A 19,891-nucleotide genomic window follows, 5' to 3' on the forward strand; every position below is an offset into this window, starting at 1 on the left:
TGGAACTTCCGGGAGTCTCCTGCATATTAACAGTGGCTCCCTGATGCCCGCAAATTATATACAATATCACGGAAATCAATTTTTTTAAGAGTGAGCGAGAGAAAAGCAAGAGAGAGCGCGAGAGCAACCACGAGAGAGAGCGCACACAAGAGAGAGAGCGAGAGCAAAGGCAAGCAAGCACGCGCGCGAGCGAGCGAGACAGAGTGAGCAAGTGAGAAAGTGAGAGAGCGAGCGCGCGAGCGAGAGAGAAAGCAAGCGAGAGTGCGCGAGCAAGAGAGGGAGAGAGAGCACGAGCAAGAGAGAAAGCAAGTGAGAGTGCGCGAGCGAGAGAAAGGAAGCGAGAGTGCACGAGCAAGAGAGGGAGAGAGAGCGCGAGCGAGAGAGAAAGCAAGTGAGAGTGCTTGAGAGCATGCAAGCGACGAGAGAGAGAGCGCCATGGCAGAGTGTTCCAAAAAAATATAAAATGTAGGTCACCCCAGACTACACTAAAGTGTACCCCTGCCTAATAGGGGTCAAATAATGACAGCGTTGCTCGCTGCACTGTTTGCAACAATGACTTTTCTATTGCCCATGGTGGGTTAAGACTGCAAAAGGTGAGTTTAACAGGTGTCATTCATTTATTAGCATAGCTAACATTATTTAATCTAGCTGGCTAGCTGCTAAGGAGCTACTCTATTGCAGACATCCCATCTCTCCCGGAAGTCTCCCGCAAATTGATGGTGCTACCTCCCTGAAATGAGTTTTTGCAGGGTGGGATGTCTGTTATATGGTCATTTTGAGGAAGGTTATTTTGGGATTGAAGGGCTGAACTTGAAATGTAAGTGTAGAGGCTTTAACAAGGGAGTTTCAGCAGGAAGGCTGAGCAGTGATGAGTCAAGTTAAGATGTTACATTTTCTTTCAAAGCCAATAGTAACTTGAGGAGTAGAAAAAGCAGCCAATGGAGTATGGCATCTTCCCCACGTTAAACAAGAGAGAGGTCATGTTCATGTTCAGCTGCATCTCCTCTCAAACAATCTGGATTGCTTGGGGTGGCAATATAATCTTCATCTTGCAAAAGTGACAGCTTTTTTGCTTAAGGGCATGGCTAAAGTTTGTATTAATGCAACACTGATATTAAATGGATTAAATAAAATTCAACTCTCATTTTCTAGATTTTAACTCTTCTTTGTTTAGGGTAGATAATCTTGTTGAGCAAACTTCATGACCACTGGGTCCGTGGAAGGAATCTGTATAAAAAGTTCAGAAATGATTAACAGCCTGAAGAATTTGTTTTGCAGTTCCAACCTACCTTTACACTTTTATGGATCCGTTCAGCAAAGTAGGCAGGTGTAGACCTTGAGCACTGAACTGAGCCAAAGAAAAACAGAAGTAATCATTTCATGGAGCCAGTTTAATAATTCTCTTCTCTCCCTACCCTCCATTATAAGCATTAGAGAGAGCTGTGCATTTTATACACGTTCAACAGAACTGTATACTTCACAATTTTCACAACATGAGTTAAAATTTTATTACATAGGCTCCTGAGTTCACTACATTTTTCTTATATGAATTTTGCCCTCATGTATTCAGCTTCTTCTTAACTAGTGGAATCCAACCATCTGGAAAAATGGGCTGAAAATGGCAGTTAGTGTGGACAGGTGTGAGGTGTTTGACTTTGGGAGGACAAACCAAGGTAGGACTTACACAGTAAACTCAAGGCACTGAGGAGCGTGATGGAAAAGAAGGATCTGGGAATACAGATCAATAATTTCCTGAAAGTGGCATCACAGATAGATAGGCTCAGGATCATAAGGAGAATTTTTGACACACTTGTCTTCATAAATCAGTTTAGAGTAAAGGAGTTGGGATGTAATATTGAATTGTGTAAGACTGTAGTGAAGTCAAATATCACATAAAGTTCGAGTCACCTTCATGAAGGGAAGGTATCCACAAATTGAGAGAGTACAGAGAACATTTACAAGGATATTGCTGGGATGGAGGACCTGAGTTATAAGGAAAGTTTGAATACATTAGGACTTTATTCCCTGCAGCAGAGAATGAGGGACTCTGGCTGGTCCTACAGAAGTGCAAAACCTCGCACTTGTCAGCATTAAATCCCATCTGCCATTTTTTCAGCCCATTTTTCCAGCTGACGCAAGCCATGATAGCCTTCCTCTGTCCACTACACCCCCAATCTTGGAGTCATCCACAAATTTTCTGATCCAGTTAACCACATTATCATCCAGATGACAAACAACAAAGGACCCAGCACCGATCCCTGAGGCACACCGCTAGTCACAGGCCTCCAGTCAGAGAGGCAACTCTCTATTACCACTCTCTGGCTTCTCTCATAAAGCCAATATCTATTCCAATTTACTACCTCATCCTGAATGTCGAGCGACTGAAACTTCTTGACAAATGCATTGCTAAAGTCCATGTAGAGAACACTCACTGACTTGCCTTCATCCGCTTTCCCGGTAACTTCCCTGAAAAACTCAGATTGGTTAGACATGACCTACCATGCACAAAGCCATGTTGACTATCCTTAATCAGTCCATGTCTGTCCAAATACTTAAATATCCAGTCCTTTAGAATACTTCCAATAACCTTTCCACAAATTATGTCAGACTCACTGGCCTATAATTTCCTGAGTTTTGTTTAGAGCCTTTTTTAAACAGTAGAACAACATTGGCATTCCTCTGGTGTCTCTCCTGTTACTAAGGATGATTTAAATATCTCTGCTAGGACCCAGTAGTTTCTACACTTGCCTCCCTTTAGGAACTGAAGGAATGCCTTGTCAGGGCCTGGGGATTTACCCACCCTGATTTACCTCAGCATAGCAACACTTCCTCCTCTGTAATCTGTACAGAGGCTGCTTTGCCTCACCTCTATATACTCTGAATCCACCTGCCGAGTAAATACAGATACAAAGAATGCATTTAACATCTCCCTGCAACACACATCAAAGTTGCTGGTGAACGCAGCAGGCCTAACGAAGGGTCTCGGCCTGAAACGTTGACTGCACCTCTTCCTACAGATGCTGCCTGGCCTGCTGCGTTCACCAGCAACTTTGATGTGTGTTGCTTGAATTTCCAGCATCTGCAGAATTCCTGTTGTTTAAGATCTCCCTCATCTGTTTTGGCTCCACATACGGATTTGTCCTTTATACTGTTCTGAAATGAGCTTGTCCTCATGCATCACTACAGTAATAATGATGATAAATATTTTATCAGTATAGGGTTCGCATTCTCAGTTATGGATGTCTGGGAGTCTGGAGGTTCTCCATTTCTTCAACAGCAGAAAAAGGAAAATAGAATTTCTGGCATATAAATTTTCTGGGAACAGAAAGCTGCCAACAATCACTATATCCCATACTTGAATCCATCAGTGGCATGTGTAGATCTCCAAGAGGACACCTGGCCCACAAAAATACATTTGACTGGGAGCACAGGATCTTCTAACCTTAACTGGGATTCTACAGCATTGTTTGAACAAGCCCAGACAACAAATGCTTTGACATTTTCTGAGCCACAACCTGAGAGTGAACCAGCATTAAAGAAGGTTCATGACATTCATAATCATTCAAAACAGTTAATAATCATTCATATTTTTGAAACATTTTAAAATTGAAAGAAATTAAATTAAACAAAGTGGACATTACAACATTGCAAGACATGAATATAAAATTAATTAAAAACAATATATATTAGCTGAAATTTACTTTTACTCCAGGATCCTTTCCTCTCCACTAAATCGAATGGAGTCAATTAACTTCAACCTGGTCTAAAATGGTGCAAGTTCAGCCATCATAGTTCTCGGCATAATTGTGGGAAAATTGGCAGCAGTGAGCTGTGGGGAAGTTCCGAATTCCCCAGTTTGCAGAAGTTGTTCAGAACTCCCAAATTTCCTGACAATCATGGAGGAAAATGCTGACATTTACACATGGGGTGGTGGGGGGAGGTATCAGGCTTATGTAGTATACAAACATCAATTTTACTCCTTTGGTCTGACTGGCAACTGAAAGTCAAGCTGTGCAAGCAATTAAAGTTCCCTGACTTCATTGCATTATCATCGCTGTCAGAAACCTGGATGTAGGTGTCATGGTAGAACTGACAGTTCCTTGGGAAGACCAGACTGAGGAGGTGTTTGAACACAAGCCAAATACTGGGAAGTGGCAGAGTAGTGCCAGAGGCAGGGGTGGAGGGCACAATGCAAGCGTGTAGAGAATGTGCAGAACCAACCCTCTCCTTGGCATTACTTAGGCTGCAAAGAAAAGAGCCTTCTGAAGCCAAAGAGCGAGCCTCCAGAAGGCTAGGCTTCAAGAGGAGTGATGTGTGGACCAGTGTTGCTGGGACACAAGCCAGGACCAGATTAGCCCTGGCTAGGTTGCCTAGGTGAGAGTGTCTGATGTTAAAAGACATGAAATACCCAATGACCCCAGGTTATATCAGTGACGATGTGTCTAAGCACACCCTATAATGTATTTTAGCATCATACTGTAAACTGAATGTAATCTCACACAATTCCTTCACTCCAGAACAGAGCAACACACACAAAATGCTGGAGGAACTCAGCATCTGCGAAGGGGAGTAAACAGTCGATGTTTCAGGATGAGTCCCTTCATCGGGACTGGAAAGGAAGGGGGAAGAAACCAGAATAAGAAGGTGGGGGAGTGGAAGGTATGTAATGAGAGAGGGGGAGATAGAGTGAAAAGCTGGAAGGTGATTGGTGGAAAAGGTAAGGGCTGAAGGAATCTGAAAAGAGAGGAAAGTGGATCACAGCTGAAAGGAAAGGTAATAGTGATAGATAGGTGAGGAGAAGAATAGAGGTAAGATGAGAGGGGGGGGAAGTTACTGGAAGTTAGAGAAATTGAGGGTCATGCCATCAGGTTGGAAGCTACGCAGACAGAATACGAGGTCTTGCTCCTCCAACCTGAGAGTGGCTCATATTCCGTCTAGGTAGCCTCCAACATGTTAGCATGAACACTAATTTCTCTAATTTCCAGTAGTTTCCCCTCACCCTTTCCTCTCCTTCCATTCCAGCATTTTGTGTGTTGTTCTGGATTTCCATCATCTACAGAATCTGTGTCCAGAACAGTACACAGATTCTGGAACATTCCCGAAGACGTAGATGAAATTCCCAATTTTTTTTCTGAACTGCTGGTGGTTTCATATAAGGAGGTGATAGATATATCTCAACGTGGTTCGTACTTTGCTAAATAACTGTCTTTCTGGATGATTCCGGCTACCACAATTCCAGGACCTCTGCTTTCTTTGGCTCCTTAAAAATACCAAAACTTATCATGGACTGAACAACTTCTCCTTTGGCTTGTAGAACACATTTACCAGAGTAAGTTTGTCTTGCAAGAGTGTCATCAGTCAAAATATTGATGCTGTTTATATGCAAAGACATGAATAATGATCAAAAGCTCTGTCAAAATGGTTGGTTTTAAGAAGTACCTTACAGAGGTAAGAAAATGGCTAAGTGAAATTAAAGTAATTCCCAAGTTTAATGAATTGGAAAATGGTGATAAATGGTGGAACAATTAAATTTGGAGTTGTACAACTAGACAGAAGCGTAGGAATATGGAAATCTCATTGCAGGGTACAGCAATGAGAAGATTATACGGATAGAGAGGGTAATGAGTCCACAAAAGATTTGAAAACATGGATGAGATTTTATTTTAAGTTAATGCAGTACGTAACTAGAACACACTGAAGTCTAACAAACTTCAGATCCATTAGGTTTGTTTGCATTAGTGGTGGAAATTATTGCAATCACCTGTAGAAGCCCATCTGGTCAAATATCCAGTGGTCAGTGCTATCACTACCCAGGATCAGCTGTGGTCTTTGAACAGATACTTCAAATAACCACAACTAATGGTAATAACTGCTTTCGCAATGCACCCAAAGCTGTTACAAAATAGAAACAGCTTCACTTCAAAAGGAGAAGCTGATAAACGTCAGAGGAATAACAGAATATGTGCACAAAACTCCACATGTCTTATTTATCACTGCTGTTCTCAATGTTGAACATTCAACATTTAATTTGACTCACCCAATGACAACATCAGTTTCTTCAAATCTCCAGACATTTCACTTTTAATGCTGTCTTCCATGGTCTTGTTGGTAATGAGTTTATATTCATCAAATGCTAGCACAAAGAAAATAAGAAACATATTTATTTTATTTATTCAGACTTTGGAGTGAAATGAAAACAGTATCAAATGAATTTCTTACTCATTTGCAGCTGTGACGGGCTCCTTAAGCATAGGACCTCTATAAATTTAATTTCATCGGTTCCCAGTCTCTTCTCACCAGCCTTGAAAAGTGCCTAGAATATGAACAGCAATGGTTACAGAAATGTCTCCAGCTGTAGTGGTTGCAATAATAGAAAATGGTGGTAAGAGTCCAACCTTGGTACAAATTGTACATGATACGTTTAAAGTAGTGGACTTCATGACCAATTGGTTCTTTCATGTTCTTTGTGGTAGCCATCCAATCATAGTTTGAATTGCAAACTAAGAATATTTTCATCTTCTAGTAAAAACTGGGCCATCACCTGTGTTTTTAACTTCATAATGACCAAATAATAAAACCACAGGAATAAGCAAGTTTGAATGATGTGATTTCTTAAAATTAGAATTTGACTATTAACTGATTAATAATAGTGATAAAAATGCATTTATTGTCTAATAAAATCAGAGCACTCCAGAGATAATGACGCTCTTTGCTGGTAAGACACAAATTAGCACAAATGCAGAGATCTGAATATCATTAGGAGAGAAGGATAAAGAGTTTGTGCAGAGTAACTGCTTCCACAATCCTACTGCTCAGTTGTTGAAATGATCACCTATGCAATTTTAGTGTATGCATTCCATTGGACAAGAGTGGTTATCCAGATGCCAGGATTTTCCTGAGATATGCTAGCAGTTTTGCATGGAAGAACTGGCATTTCCTTCCTTCAATGGAAAATCAACTTCTGTCCCCAACAGGTGCAAACAATTAAGTCCCAAATGTTTTGGGAGGCATCTGTTGGGAAATTCCCAACTATGGTCCTCATAGAATCTAGTAGTGGAGTTCCAACTTCACATGGTTCCCCAAGACTTATACTGGGATATCTGTTCACTGAATCTACACTGATTAATGTTGTGCTAACTCAGTGACTTCATTCATTTCATTGGAGAAGAATTAACTTGACCAAGAGGCAGGTTTCAGGAAAGTTTCTTCGTTGAGTTCATTATGCTTCTTACTTTTTCAATAGATTTTGAATGTGTCGTGTTCATAAGAGAAGCGACTAAGACAATCACTCGCAGTTAGACTGCACACCACCTTCGCGCACCAACACCTCTGTGTCGCAGGCAGCATCTCAGTCTGCATGAAGTCCAGCCAGCTCCTTCAGTTTCTCTGCCAATGAGCAACTCGCTGATGAGGGAGACATGCAGTACCTGAAGTTCTTAGTGTCCATCCAGGTTTTGCAATCATAAAAATTTCATTTAAAAAAGACAATAACCCTTTTGGTTGACTCTGTAGAAGCCAGTGCATCTGAGTGTGCCACCATCTTACCAGATGACTAATTAGACTAATTTAAACAATAACATACCTCTGCATCACTTTTAAAAAGTCTTTCATCCACACCCTGACAGTTTTCATCCCTTCGAGCCTGGTGTTAAACAAAATAATGAAAAGCTTACATATTAAATACAGTGGTTTAATAACACTCAGTACAGAAAGAGCTGCTCCTGTCTTAACACTTACTAACCACATTCTCCCTGCAGCCACTAAACCTCTTATCCATGAAAATTATTTGGTTATCTTTCAAGTTGGATCAAAGTCTTAACCCTGAGGAAATAAATATTTTATTTCTTTCAGGTTCTGATACATTGGCGGTATGTTTTAGAATTAGGGTTTTTTAATTTTTGGAAATCAATTACCTAAAAGAATTTAGTTGAGAATCTAAAGTACTATTACAACCCACAATCCAAACAAAAGTATTCCAACCTTCAATGGGACTGATATGATCTGCTCTGAAATGAAATGTCCTCAAGAAAGTAAATCCTTTGAAATGGTTGCACTTCAAAAGCAATTGAAATTAGTAATGCACCTTGAGCATCATGCAGACATGCTAAAGTGCTATATAAATAAAATCTCTTTTCTTCTTAAGTCAGTCATCCATAATATGATTATACACTCTAATGGATTGTATTTTTATGGCGAAATGTACAGACATTTTCACATGGAGTAAGGCAAAGCTCCCTGTGTGATAAAACATGCATAGAAAGAATTACTTGATGAAGTACCTCCAGCAAGAGGAGTAAGGCCCTTCTAAAATCTCCAGATGTTTCTTCAGTAATATCCTTTGCCAAGTCACTTTCATATTCTAGGAAGATATCATTGATGGACTAAGTTGTGAATCTTTTGTTCTCAGTCATTACAAGAATTACAGAAATGAAATAGGAACAAATGAATTCAATGAACTCAAAAATGACAAGAGAACAACTCTAGTCACAATAAATTAAATAAAATATATTTAAAGTAAAAATTTTGGATCAATTAAGGATAATAGTAACTTAACTATTTGCATTTGCAAGAGATCACTTGTATCAATAACAAAGATTTCAATAACATTCTAACGTGAGTAGTCGGAGGATTTTATGTGGGTTTCATTTAAGAAAATACATAGTGCTAGTAAGAACCATCTTGACCACCATGTGAAAAGAGTTTCTGTACTTCTTAAAGGTGACTTGAAATTCATGGGCATTGGTTACCAATGTGTTAAAACAGTTCAGCACCCTCCCTGTTCTGTTCACAGTTCACCAAATTCACTTGTGTCCATTCAGAAGTTTTGCTATTGGCTCTCCTGTACAATGTTACTCATTTTCAGGAACACCAGACATTACCGGTCAAACTTATCTTACAACTACCATGTATTTCTTGGGGTTTGACCTCAAGCAGCAGCCCTTCAGGTGTTATGCCACTTTTCCATCTATTGGATGTGTTGAGCACAGACTCCAAGGGCAGGAGAGAGTGGCCAAGTACTGTTGGGAAGCACAGTGTGTGCAGAAGGAAGAAAGTCTATATTTGGGGAAATGAACCCTGAAATTGCTTCATCTTAACTCAAAGACTACATATTTTTAAAGAAACACCAAATTCTAGATTTTCACATTTATTCTGCATATCATTCCTCTCAAGACCCACTGAGATCCTTTACGTTTCAAATCAGTTGAGTATCAATTTCTGAATCCCAGCAGACACAAGTATAGGCAAGAGAAAATCTGCAGATGCTGGAAATCCAAGCAACACACACAAAATGCTGGAAGAACTCAGCAGGTCAGGCAGCATTTACGGAAAAGAGTATAGTCGACGTTTTGGGCCTTTATCGACCCTTTATCAGGACTGGAGATAAAAAGATGAGGAATCAGAGTTAGAAGGTGGAAGCGGGGGCGAGGAAGAAACACAAGGTGATAGGTGAAACCGGGAGGGGGGGGGAGGGATGAAGTAAAGAGCTGGGAAGCTGATTGGTGAAGGAGGTACAGGGCTGGAGAAGGGGGAATCTGATAGGAGAGGACAGAAGACATTGGAAGAATGAAAAGTGGGAGGAGCACCAGAGGGAGGTGATGGGCCGGCAAGGAGATAAGATGAGAGGAAAAAAGGGAATGGGGAATAGTGAACGTGGGAGGGTGCATTACCAGAAGTTCAAGAAGTCAATGTTCATGCCATCAGGTTGGAGGCTACCCAGACAGAATATAAGGTGTTGTTCCTCCATTCTGAGTGTGGCCTCATCACAACAGTAGAGGAGACCATGAACTGACATAGAGGAATGGGAATGGGAAGATCCTGCTTTTTCTGGCGGACGGACTATAGGTGCTCAGTGAAGCGGTCTCCCAATCTACATTGGGTCTCACCGATATACAGGAGGCCACACCAGGAGCACCGGGTACAGTAGATGATCCCAACAGACTCACAGGTGAAGTGTCACCTCACCTGGAAGGAATGTTTGGGGCCCTGAATGGTAATGAGGGAGGAGGTGTAGGGGCAGGTGTAGCACTTGCTCCGCTTGCAAGGATTACTGCCGGGGGGAGATCAGTGGGGAGGGATGAATGAACAAGGGAGTCACATCGGGAACGATCTCTGTAGAAAGCAGAGTGGGGGTGGTGGGGAGGGTGGGGAAGATGTGCTTAAAGTACAAGTATAGGTTGCCCAATTTTTCCATATTATACAACCCATGATTCAAGGCATTTGTCCAGTAAACATTTTCAGAACTACTTCCAACTTATTGACATCCTTTCTTAAGAGCAATACTACACACGGTGGTCCCAATGTGGTCTGACCAATGCCCTACATAGCCTCTATACATTAGTATTCATGTCACTTAGCAATAAATGATCATTTTATTAGCTTCCCTAATTACATTTTGGATCTACATATTCGTCTTTAGTAAATTATGAACTGGAACATCAACACATCTCTAAATACAAGTTCCCAATGTTTAATTGATAATATTTTCCCCTGTCAAACTGAACTTCACATTTCTCTTACTATAACTCCATTTCACATATGTTTACCTACTGGCTTAATCTATCAAATCCCTTTGTAGTAACCTAACAATGAAACAACTGTGTTTCCTAACTATAGGTGAGTAATCGAATTTATCAGCTTTGGTGTTTTTATCTCAGTCATTGCCAATCAGAAAGTGATCAGTTTATGATGACTGTCTGTTTCCTCATTGCTAGAGCAGCCTAGCAGACCTCACTGGGGCAGGAAGCAATCTGTATCATTACAATTTTCCTGCATTAAAGAATTGCTTATTTTAATCCAACATTCAGAATGATCATTGGTTCCAAGTCGTTACGTTGTCAGAACAAAATTTATCTATGGTGACCCCATCATTTATTAAAACTTAGATTCATTTTATAGGTTTGCATTTGTAATTGTTATCTTTGAGCTTTCCCTTTGTGTGACAAATGCTCTTATTACCATTGCAGCGGATTTGGGCAATTCTTCAGGCCCTTTTTGATCCTGAGAGTTCAAGAAAATCCTCAGCATTTATACTTTTCATATTGAACCAATAATATGACTGTCTGTTGTTATCATTGCTAAAATTAGAAATCCTGAGCATCATTCAGAATTGTTAATTATAGTTGCCTAAAGCACCTTTATATAATGCTTCAGCTTTGGAAAGGTCACATTAGCTTACTGTTTAATCAATCCAGTTTATATTTTCTCCAGGCAGAACTGGAACTACCAAAACAAGAAGACCACAGGCCCCAAGGAGAAGTGTGGTTGATAGGAACAAGAAGTGAAACTTCCAAGTGTGGCAAATGTGAACATTAGATTTGCACAGGTTGCAATTTATTTATTGTGTATGAATACTCATTCACAATATGGATGTAACATTGCCGGTCATCTCTTCCTACATCAGTAAAAGTGCTTGTTTATTTAATCCAGAGCTCATGCTACATAACCACCGCAGAGATACCCAAATTCCATTTAACAGAAAATGCTCATTTACTTCCAAGTTCTGAGGCAATTAAAATTATCAATAAATCTGCTCTTCAAAAGATATAGATAATAAAGGTTGATACTCATGGAGCAATCCCACTTCCCAGAAATTTTCCTTCTAATTTATCCTCTCCACATTCCAAACATTCTCACCCCCAGCCCTGCCACCAGAAAAAAATATATATTTTACCACCTAGCTAAACTGTGGAGTAATTTACATTTTTGGAACGTGACAGGAAACCAGAGCACCAGGAGGAAAGCTGACCAGTCACGGGGAAAACAAGCATACTCCAAAATTCACAACACTGGATGCTGCAAATTTACTAACTTCACCATTCTGCTGCCCCATTGTTAGTTCTAAATTGGAGTTGATTTTGTTAACCATAAATCAAAAAGGATTACAAGAAAAGGCACACGACACAGTTTGTGCATTGGAACAAACTGGAGGAGTTAAATAATCTCATTTATTGGACAGCTCCTTGTATATATTTACTGATCCTGGAACTCTATAGAACATTGATTTAAGTTGCTAATCCAAGCAGAGAATCTACAGGAGAGTGATAAACTAACAACATATGTTATCACACTGTTGTTAATTTAATTAATAGGTTAATTGGCAACACTTTAAACCATCTGCACTTGCTACCATAGCAAACTCTTATTAAACTATTCTTATTACCCCAGCTTGTCTTCTAACTTGCATCACAAATAAAACTGAAAGCTCTAAAACAATTTTTGAACATTGAATTTGGCAAATCGTACACCCCCTTTAGGTGCTGGATGCAATAAAAAAAAGACATCAAACCATCAACCTTCTTGGTAGGCTTGCTTTATTTCTCTTAATTGCTGGTTGGTTCTTGAAGCAATAATTTCAATCAACACATTTTCATTTGTGCCAGGACCCTAAAAGAATTAAATTAAAGGAAATTTCAGAACAGAAGTCAAGTTGAGGTAATATCAGTTTTTGACTTTGCGTGTCTTTTTCCTGGCCTCTCTGTTTTCTGGATGAGAAAGTTTACAAAAGCTTGTGGAATCTTCCACTCCTGTGCAATCTCGTCTGGAAGCCTGGTTAAAGAAGGGAGAAATTCAAGTACTCAGTGAAAATCAGGTGCCTTTATAACTAAAACTAAAATGTGTGTGGTTGTATGTGCATGTAAGGGTCTGTTTGTTTGTTGAGGACATTTCTTCAAAAGGGTGCATGTTTACAATAAAAACTAAAACTGAGAACCAGAACTTGTATTAAAAAATTAAAAATGCATCAACAATATCTGTCAGAGTTCAAAAAAGATTATAAAATCATTGAAGGTTCGGGCATGAGGAAGGCTATTCCACCCATAAGGCTATCTAAATTATTCTCACTTCTGAGGTCTGCACCATTACAGATGAATAATCACAGCTCTTCAAGTCATCAGGATGATGACTTTTTTTTGGACTATTTTGGAGATTTTTTTTACACTTAGCTTCACTTTCATCTCTCTACCAACAAATCTACATCTATCTGAGTCTCTTGGTTCTTGACTTCTCTGTCAAGGAAAATATGAAATATTTCTTAGTCTTTAACTTGCTTAATTTTCTACACCTGAATAAAATCCCACTATTCTCCTTTGTTGTAAAAAAAACACAGCCTCATCTGATATGCCTGTATATAGTTAGATAACCATCCAACATCCTATCATCAAATATATGTTGGAGGCAAAAAACAGATCAATTAGAATAGTGGAAAAATATACCCCTTTGCGTAAAGTCCAAGTGAATAAGTTAAATCCACTAACCCCAATTTCCCTTGTTATGTTCACAAACAATATATTGAAGTTTAGCTGACATGACCTCCCCTGAATGAATTAATGTTGATTATCCCAGATTAGCTTGTTTTTTTCTAAATTCAGTTTAAGCCAACCTTCAGAATCAACTGTGCCAATAATTTACCTACCACTGATATATATTGTTTCTTCATGCTTTAAATTTTAATATGCTTAATAATTAAAATCTATTTTAATAGATTTCAAATGTATTAAAGTATCAGAATATTCAAAAATCTCAACAGGGACTTCAAGGATGGGGGTTTCAGGATATAACTGACTGCAGAAGCTTTATGACTAGATATCAAATCTATCCATACTATCCTTTGGCCTTAACAGTCACGTACTAACAGATACTGATTACAGCAGTTCAATAGTAAACCCAACCATCTTCCTCAGACACAAGCTAGTCAAATGACAAGTTCCCCTGGAGAAATAGTGTCTTGTGTGAGCAGGGCATGGGCAGGGTTTAATGCTCAATCCTGATTGGCTGGATCTGAATTGCCTATTACTGACTGATCAGTTTGAGTTGGTCAATTTTTTATATCAGTGAGACTGGAAGGCCATTGAAGACTAGGATAGCAGAACATAAGGTTGTCTTAAAAAACTTGAGAGCAAAATGAAGTGGGATTGCTGAACACTGCCTATCTTGCTCATGTAGACCAGGATTTGATGAGGCCTACATCCTTTTTACACCTTTTTCCAGTCAGCCGCCTCGACCCATTGCTTCCAACACACACCCCCCATGGCTCCAGTCTGTCTGTCTGTATCTTGTTTTACGGCGGTTGGCATCCAGCTTAATGGTGCATTACCGCCACCCTCTGCTCCAGAATGTGCACTAGACATACATTCTAAATCCCTTCACCCAATCGCGCGTGCGCACACACACACACATATATATATATACAAACCTACACTTCACCCTCCTATCTTTGACCATCCTAGTATCCTATTCCTGTTTATTTGTCATATTCTATAAAAAACCCCTGTACCCCTTAAAAACGTTAAAAATACCCAGACTTGTGCTCTCTCACCATGGCTCCAGTCTGGCACCACATATTCCTAAAATAGTTGACCAATCAGAACAAGGCCAATTCAAACTTATCAGTTAGTAATAGGCAATTCAGATCCAGTCAATCAGGATTGAGCATTAAGCCTTGCTCTCTTGAGAGGGTTTGTAAGGAGGTGTCTCAGGGGAGGCTTGTCATTTGGCTAGGAACTGGGGGACCCCAGGATAGGAGAGTTGATTGTGGAGCTCACTGGAAAATGGGAGAGGGAGAACAAGAATGGAAATGAAAACAAACATCAAGGAAAGAGCCAAGCTGTTGAAGGAAGTTTTTGGTGAGAGTGGAAGTGAACTAGAGATGGAGGTCGGCAGGAAAGAGGAATGGAATGGAAAGAGGAAGAAAAGAAAGCAGAGGTATGGGATATCAAACTCTGAGGAGTCAGCGGATGATCAAAACAGGACAGCAAAACAATGGAAAGAAAATGAGATTAAAGCAATTAAAAAACTAAGTGAAGACGGGATGTCTTTTGGTGATTGGAACCCGATTTGTTTGACGAAGATGCTTAATAAAATTATAGGCGAACTTAAAGGAGCAAAGGTATTACAAAGTGTATTGCTATTAGTGATTTGTCGGGGTAGTGCTCAGCAAAGCAAAGTGATAAGATTAAGTAAAATAGATGGCAAAGAAGTACAATGTTTAATACCCAACAATAGAAAGTGGACTAGAGGAGTTATTTCGGGGATACCAACAAAAGTTACTATGGATGAGATTAAACAGAACATAAAAGGAGCAAAAATTATTGAGGCCAAACGTTTGAAAGTTACAAGAAATGGGAAAAAGTGTGATAGTTTATCGGTAATTATTAACTTTGATGAAGAGAGATTGCTGACTAACATTTACTTAGGGTATATGTGTTATGCGGTTGGAATATATATATACCACTGCCTTTAGGATGCTATAAATGTCAGAAATTCGGGCACATTGCGGCAGTCTGCAGAGGAAAACAAAGATGTGGGAGATGCACTGGAGAACATGAATATGGGAAATGTGAAGCGGGAGCTAGGCCGAAATGCTGCAATTGTGGTGAGGAGCACAGCGCAGCTTATCGAGGGTGCATTTATAGCAAGAAGGCAGCTGAGATACAATATGTGAAAGTAACTCGAGGAATCAGTTATGCAGAGGTAGTGAAAGAATTTGCTGAAAAAAGGTTGTCAAGCAAACAAACGCAGGGAATATTAAACTGGTGAATTGTGAGGGCTGTAATATGAAAAATAAGGATACACTATTAATGAGTAGAAAGGATTTTGTACTTTTTATGGTGGATGCAATTAATTGTTCAGTGCAAACAAGCAAAAGAACTGAAAAAATTAAAATTATAGTCAAGTCTGCAGAAAGGTATCTTGGTATTAAAGGGATTAGGTGGGAAGAAGTCAAAGAAACACTGAATGGAGGATTCAACAGTTCACAGGCAGGGGGGATGGAATCTAATGGCAGTATATTTGTTGCAAATGGTCAAGAATTTAAGAATTATGTTTCAAAACTTTAGGAAAATCCTCAGATTTTATGGTTGAAGCCCAGGGTAACTCTGCAGAGCTCCAAATACAAATAGAAGTGCCCGATAAGAACGACTGTGAATTGGAAAAGAGATTGGAAAATGAAGGAAAATATTACAAGGATACAAAAGGAAAAGGAGTTTGTTGCAAAGTGAATTATCTGCATTCAGATTATAAAATGAAAACATGGAAGCAAATGAAGAAGAACTCAGAAGTCTCAGTAAATAACTGCAGGCTACGATCCAAGAAAAGGAAAACCTGAAAAAGCAGATAGACTTGGAAAAACAGCAATTTTAAAAGTATAACGTGTGATAATTAGGATTCTTTAACAAGACGATTTTAGTCTTACAAGTGATGTAGATGAAAACGTAATTGAGGTAATGCAACTACATGAAAACGTGACAAAATTAGGGAAGAATAGCAGTTTGCGGCAGTATCTAGAGCACATTAAGCAGTCACGAGGAATTGCAACTACAGAGTGGTGCTAATTGAGAACTGCAGGCTGAATTAGATTGTCTAAAGTAGAGAACTCCAGGACATACTTGGTTGGAACACCACAAGTCTAGCAGGTGGCGGTAATGCACTGAAAACTGGTTGCCAACCGCCATTAAACAAAAAAGAAGAAGAGGCTTGTCGTTTGATTAACTTGTGCCTGAGGAAGATTGTTGGTTTACTGTTGAAATGTTGTAATCAGTATCTGTAAGTGTATGACCATTAAGGCCAAAGGATAGATCTCAGGATCTATTGCTTGAGACTTGTGTGTCACGTTGTTGTTACATCTTATCTGCTCCTCTTCATCTGGAGAACATATGGCTGGGTTAGGTCTATGAATGATGAGTCCAGGTAGTGGACTCAATTAAGGAAGGCCTAGTCCAGTGTGAATTTGGAAATACCTACCAGTTCTGTTCTCTGAGTAGTAATAATTATTAAACCAGCTGCTCTGTTAATGCCTATTTACTAGCTCTTATTGGTATTTGTGCCTAGTAGCAGTCCATATTAACATCACTAGGAATGATTTTCACATATTATCACCTTGAGTTTGCTACTCTGGATCATAACTACTTTATTCTGCATGCTGTGCTTGCGCTATTCCAAGCCTGGACCTGCTTAGGGAAAACAGTGTGTCCAGGAAAGGGAAAATCTGGCCTAATTGGTTTGCTTTTAGATATCTTTGAATATTCAGACCATGTATTAATCCCCTATCTTTCACAGATGCAGACACACTCATAAATATATAACTTCAGTATTATCTGTCTCTGATTTTGTTTCCTTCCATCTCTGTATATGCTTTGGCTCTCTTTTCTCTGTGGACTCAGCCGGGTTTCTTAGCTACAGCTGTGTTGTGTTATTGAGCCTTCAGCCGGCGGATGATGAGCTACTTCCTCCACCAGAACACTGACACAATTGCTGCCCACTTGAGAACAATAATGTGGCCATCAGATAAACATGCTTCTGCAGACCTCCTGCTCTAATTTGTTTTCCGTGCAAAGACTGTTGAAAATTATTCGTATTTGCACAAAATAAAAAGTAGTCAACATCAACTCGAGCATCACGGAGTCGGAGGGAGATACAGCATGGAGCAGGCCCTTCAGTCCATAACAACTGTACTGACCCCTCTACACTTAACCTGCGATATCTGGAAAAACTGGAAATGAGTAGGGCTGTGATGAGGGAGAACTATTAATTCTGTGATTAAAAATGTGATTTCAATGTTAAATCAAAAAAAAATGAGAAAGATCCAAAAAACAGATGGAAAAGAAATATAACAAAAAGTGACATTTGTAGCACTTCCCAGAAATTCAAACATGGCAACCAATGATGAGCTAATATATCAATGATGGCTTGATTTTTTTAAAAAATTGATACATCCTGCCCTACTTTATTTGAGGGGTCGCTATCGCATACGCTGCAAAAGGAAGTAAAAGTAGCAGCAGATGTCTTTAAACAAACCTACAGATTCATTGAAATGCTGGGGATAGTCAGCACAAGTATATTTGTCGGCGATAAGATGTCCAACATCAAAGCTGAGTAGATATGTAGTAGAATTATGGCTTATCATGTCAACCTTTCCAAACTATTAACTCTGTTGAAATAACTTAAAAACTGGTGTGTGCATAATAGCAGTAAACTTGAGATTCAAGCCTCATTCCAAGGAGATTGATTTATTTACTGAGATACAGCATAGAGCCTTCCAGCCCTTCAAGCCACCCCCAATATTATCCTAGCCTAATCAAGGGACAATTTGGAATGACCAATTAACCCACCAACTGTAGGTCTTTGAAATCCACACGGTCACTGGGAGAATGTACAACCTCTTTACAGGCAGAGGTGGAATTGAACCTGGGTCACCTATACTGTAAAGCATCGTGCTAACCACTATGCCACCATGCCAATTAGTATATTGAATCTTGATATAGCATTGGAGATTCACATGATATTCTTAAATAAAAGGGTTGAAGCAAGAACAGAAAGACAAATATGTTCTTTCTCTGGGTTCCTCCAGCATTTTGTGTGTGTTGCTTGGAGTTCCAGCATCTGCAGGTTTTCTCATTCTCTGTTGAAATTCAGGAATAACTTATTTTGATGAATGAATACTGGGGTTTACATGATCTCCCCGTGAGAGAGTGAGTTCCTTCCAGGTGTTCCAGCTTCCACCCACATCCCAAAACTCTGGGAATTTATAGATTAATTGGCTAGTGTAAATTGCCCTCAGGGAGCAAGTAAGAAATTCAAGGGAATCTGGAGAGAATAAAATAGGATAAGCTAGGATTAGTGTAATAAAATGTGTGTTTGATGGCCTGTGTGAACTGGATGGGTCAATGGGTCTGAATCTTTGCTGTATCCTTCAATAACTATAACATAACTCAGACCATTTTTCTCAAAGACCATTCATGTGTTATTTCATCTTGATTTGCCACCTGTAATTATTGACAAAACTATAATTTCTCAGTTCCTACATTTGGCTTGTGTGTGGATAATGACAACACTGAAAATATGCAATGGGAAGTCATAAAAGTAAACAGGAGCACATCAAAGTTAGGTTATTCACCAATAATGGTCCAGAATGTATCAGCATACATACATTGTTCTCTTACTCCCGTGGATGGAGCAAAGGAACTGGTAACTTGGGGACAATTTGGCATTTTCTGATTAGGCAGTGTTTAGGGCTGCTGGAGGGCACTAATATCATTAAATATCTAAAGTAATGCAAGTGAATTTTAGTCTGTCCTCTGTTTCCAAGGTGTTTTTTTTGAGAAAGAAATTGGGAGCAGACTGTTTAAATATTCTGAATTTAACCATCTCACTCTGTTGCTAGTAGCATTAAAGTCATACATCATGGAAATTTGGGTTGACAACACCTGACTCTAAGTTTAATACTTAAAAGAATATTTTGTTACATTTATGTTCTTTTTCCTACCACTTACCATTATTTTTACTACCATTTACAATTCAGGCAAGTCAAGACTAGAAGCAGGCCACACTGCAAAAGATTCATCGAAGAGTTCTACTGTCTTTAGGAGGTTAAAGGTTAAGACTGAAGACTGTGAGCAAAGGACATCTGTGCTTTTATCTAAGCAGGATTAGTATATCATGCAGGCAATGCCAGCTCCAGCCCATTTCCAAGGCATCTGATTTTATTATTTCAGCTCCTCTGGGAAGGTAACCTCAGAACTTCACGGCTTTCTACAATCACATCACCAAAATCACACTGACCCCAAATATGGAACCTTCAGTCACAGAGCTACCAGACTGTGACACTGGTTTGTGAATTTCAAGTACCGTCCACCCCAATACAATGCAGCAGTTAGTTACCAAAAGCAAAATATCTATTTCCTCACTAACCAGAACAAAGGTAGGATCTGAGCCAAAGCTCTTGTCTTCTTTATCTGAACCAAATCAAACTAGAGGAATCACACACCAAGGATAAAAGCATCCCTTTGAATTTACAGATGTGAACTTCAGCCTTTAATGCAACAATATTATTACAATGCAGAGAGTGTCAAAAAATAGCTTTGATACAATTGATGAATTGACAATCTGCTTTCTGAAT

General features: G+C 39.4%; 1 protein-coding gene across 2 annotated transcripts in view; it reads right to left on the reverse strand.

The window, feature by feature from the left end:
* The window catches only part of anxa3a (annexin A3a), a 61,242-nt gene that overhangs the window by 9,858 nt on the left and 31,493 nt on the right, over nt 1–19,891 (reverse strand). The window contains exons 7-12 of one of the 2 annotated variants that reach the window (XM_072253143.1): nt 12,294–12,384; nt 8,280–8,359; nt 7,583–7,642; nt 6,220–6,313; nt 6,038–6,133; nt 1,290–1,348 (exon numbers count right to left, since the gene is read on the reverse strand). In XM_072253143.1, coding sequence (XP_072109244.1) covers nt 1,290–1,348; nt 6,038–6,133; nt 6,220–6,313; nt 7,583–7,642; nt 8,280–8,359; nt 12,294–12,384 — 480 coding nt within the window. The remainder of the gene's footprint in view (nt 1–1,289; nt 1,349–6,037; nt 6,134–6,219; nt 6,314–7,582; nt 7,643–8,279; nt 8,360–12,293; nt 12,385–19,891) is intronic. The other variant, XM_072253144.1, reaches the window with a different exon arrangement.

Source organism: Mobula birostris, chromosome 3, assembly GCF_030028105.1.
Source record: "Mobula birostris isolate sMobBir1 chromosome 3, sMobBir1.hap1, whole genome shotgun sequence".
Lineage (NCBI taxonomy): Eukaryota > Metazoa > Chordata > Chondrichthyes > Myliobatiformes > Myliobatidae > Mobula > Mobula birostris.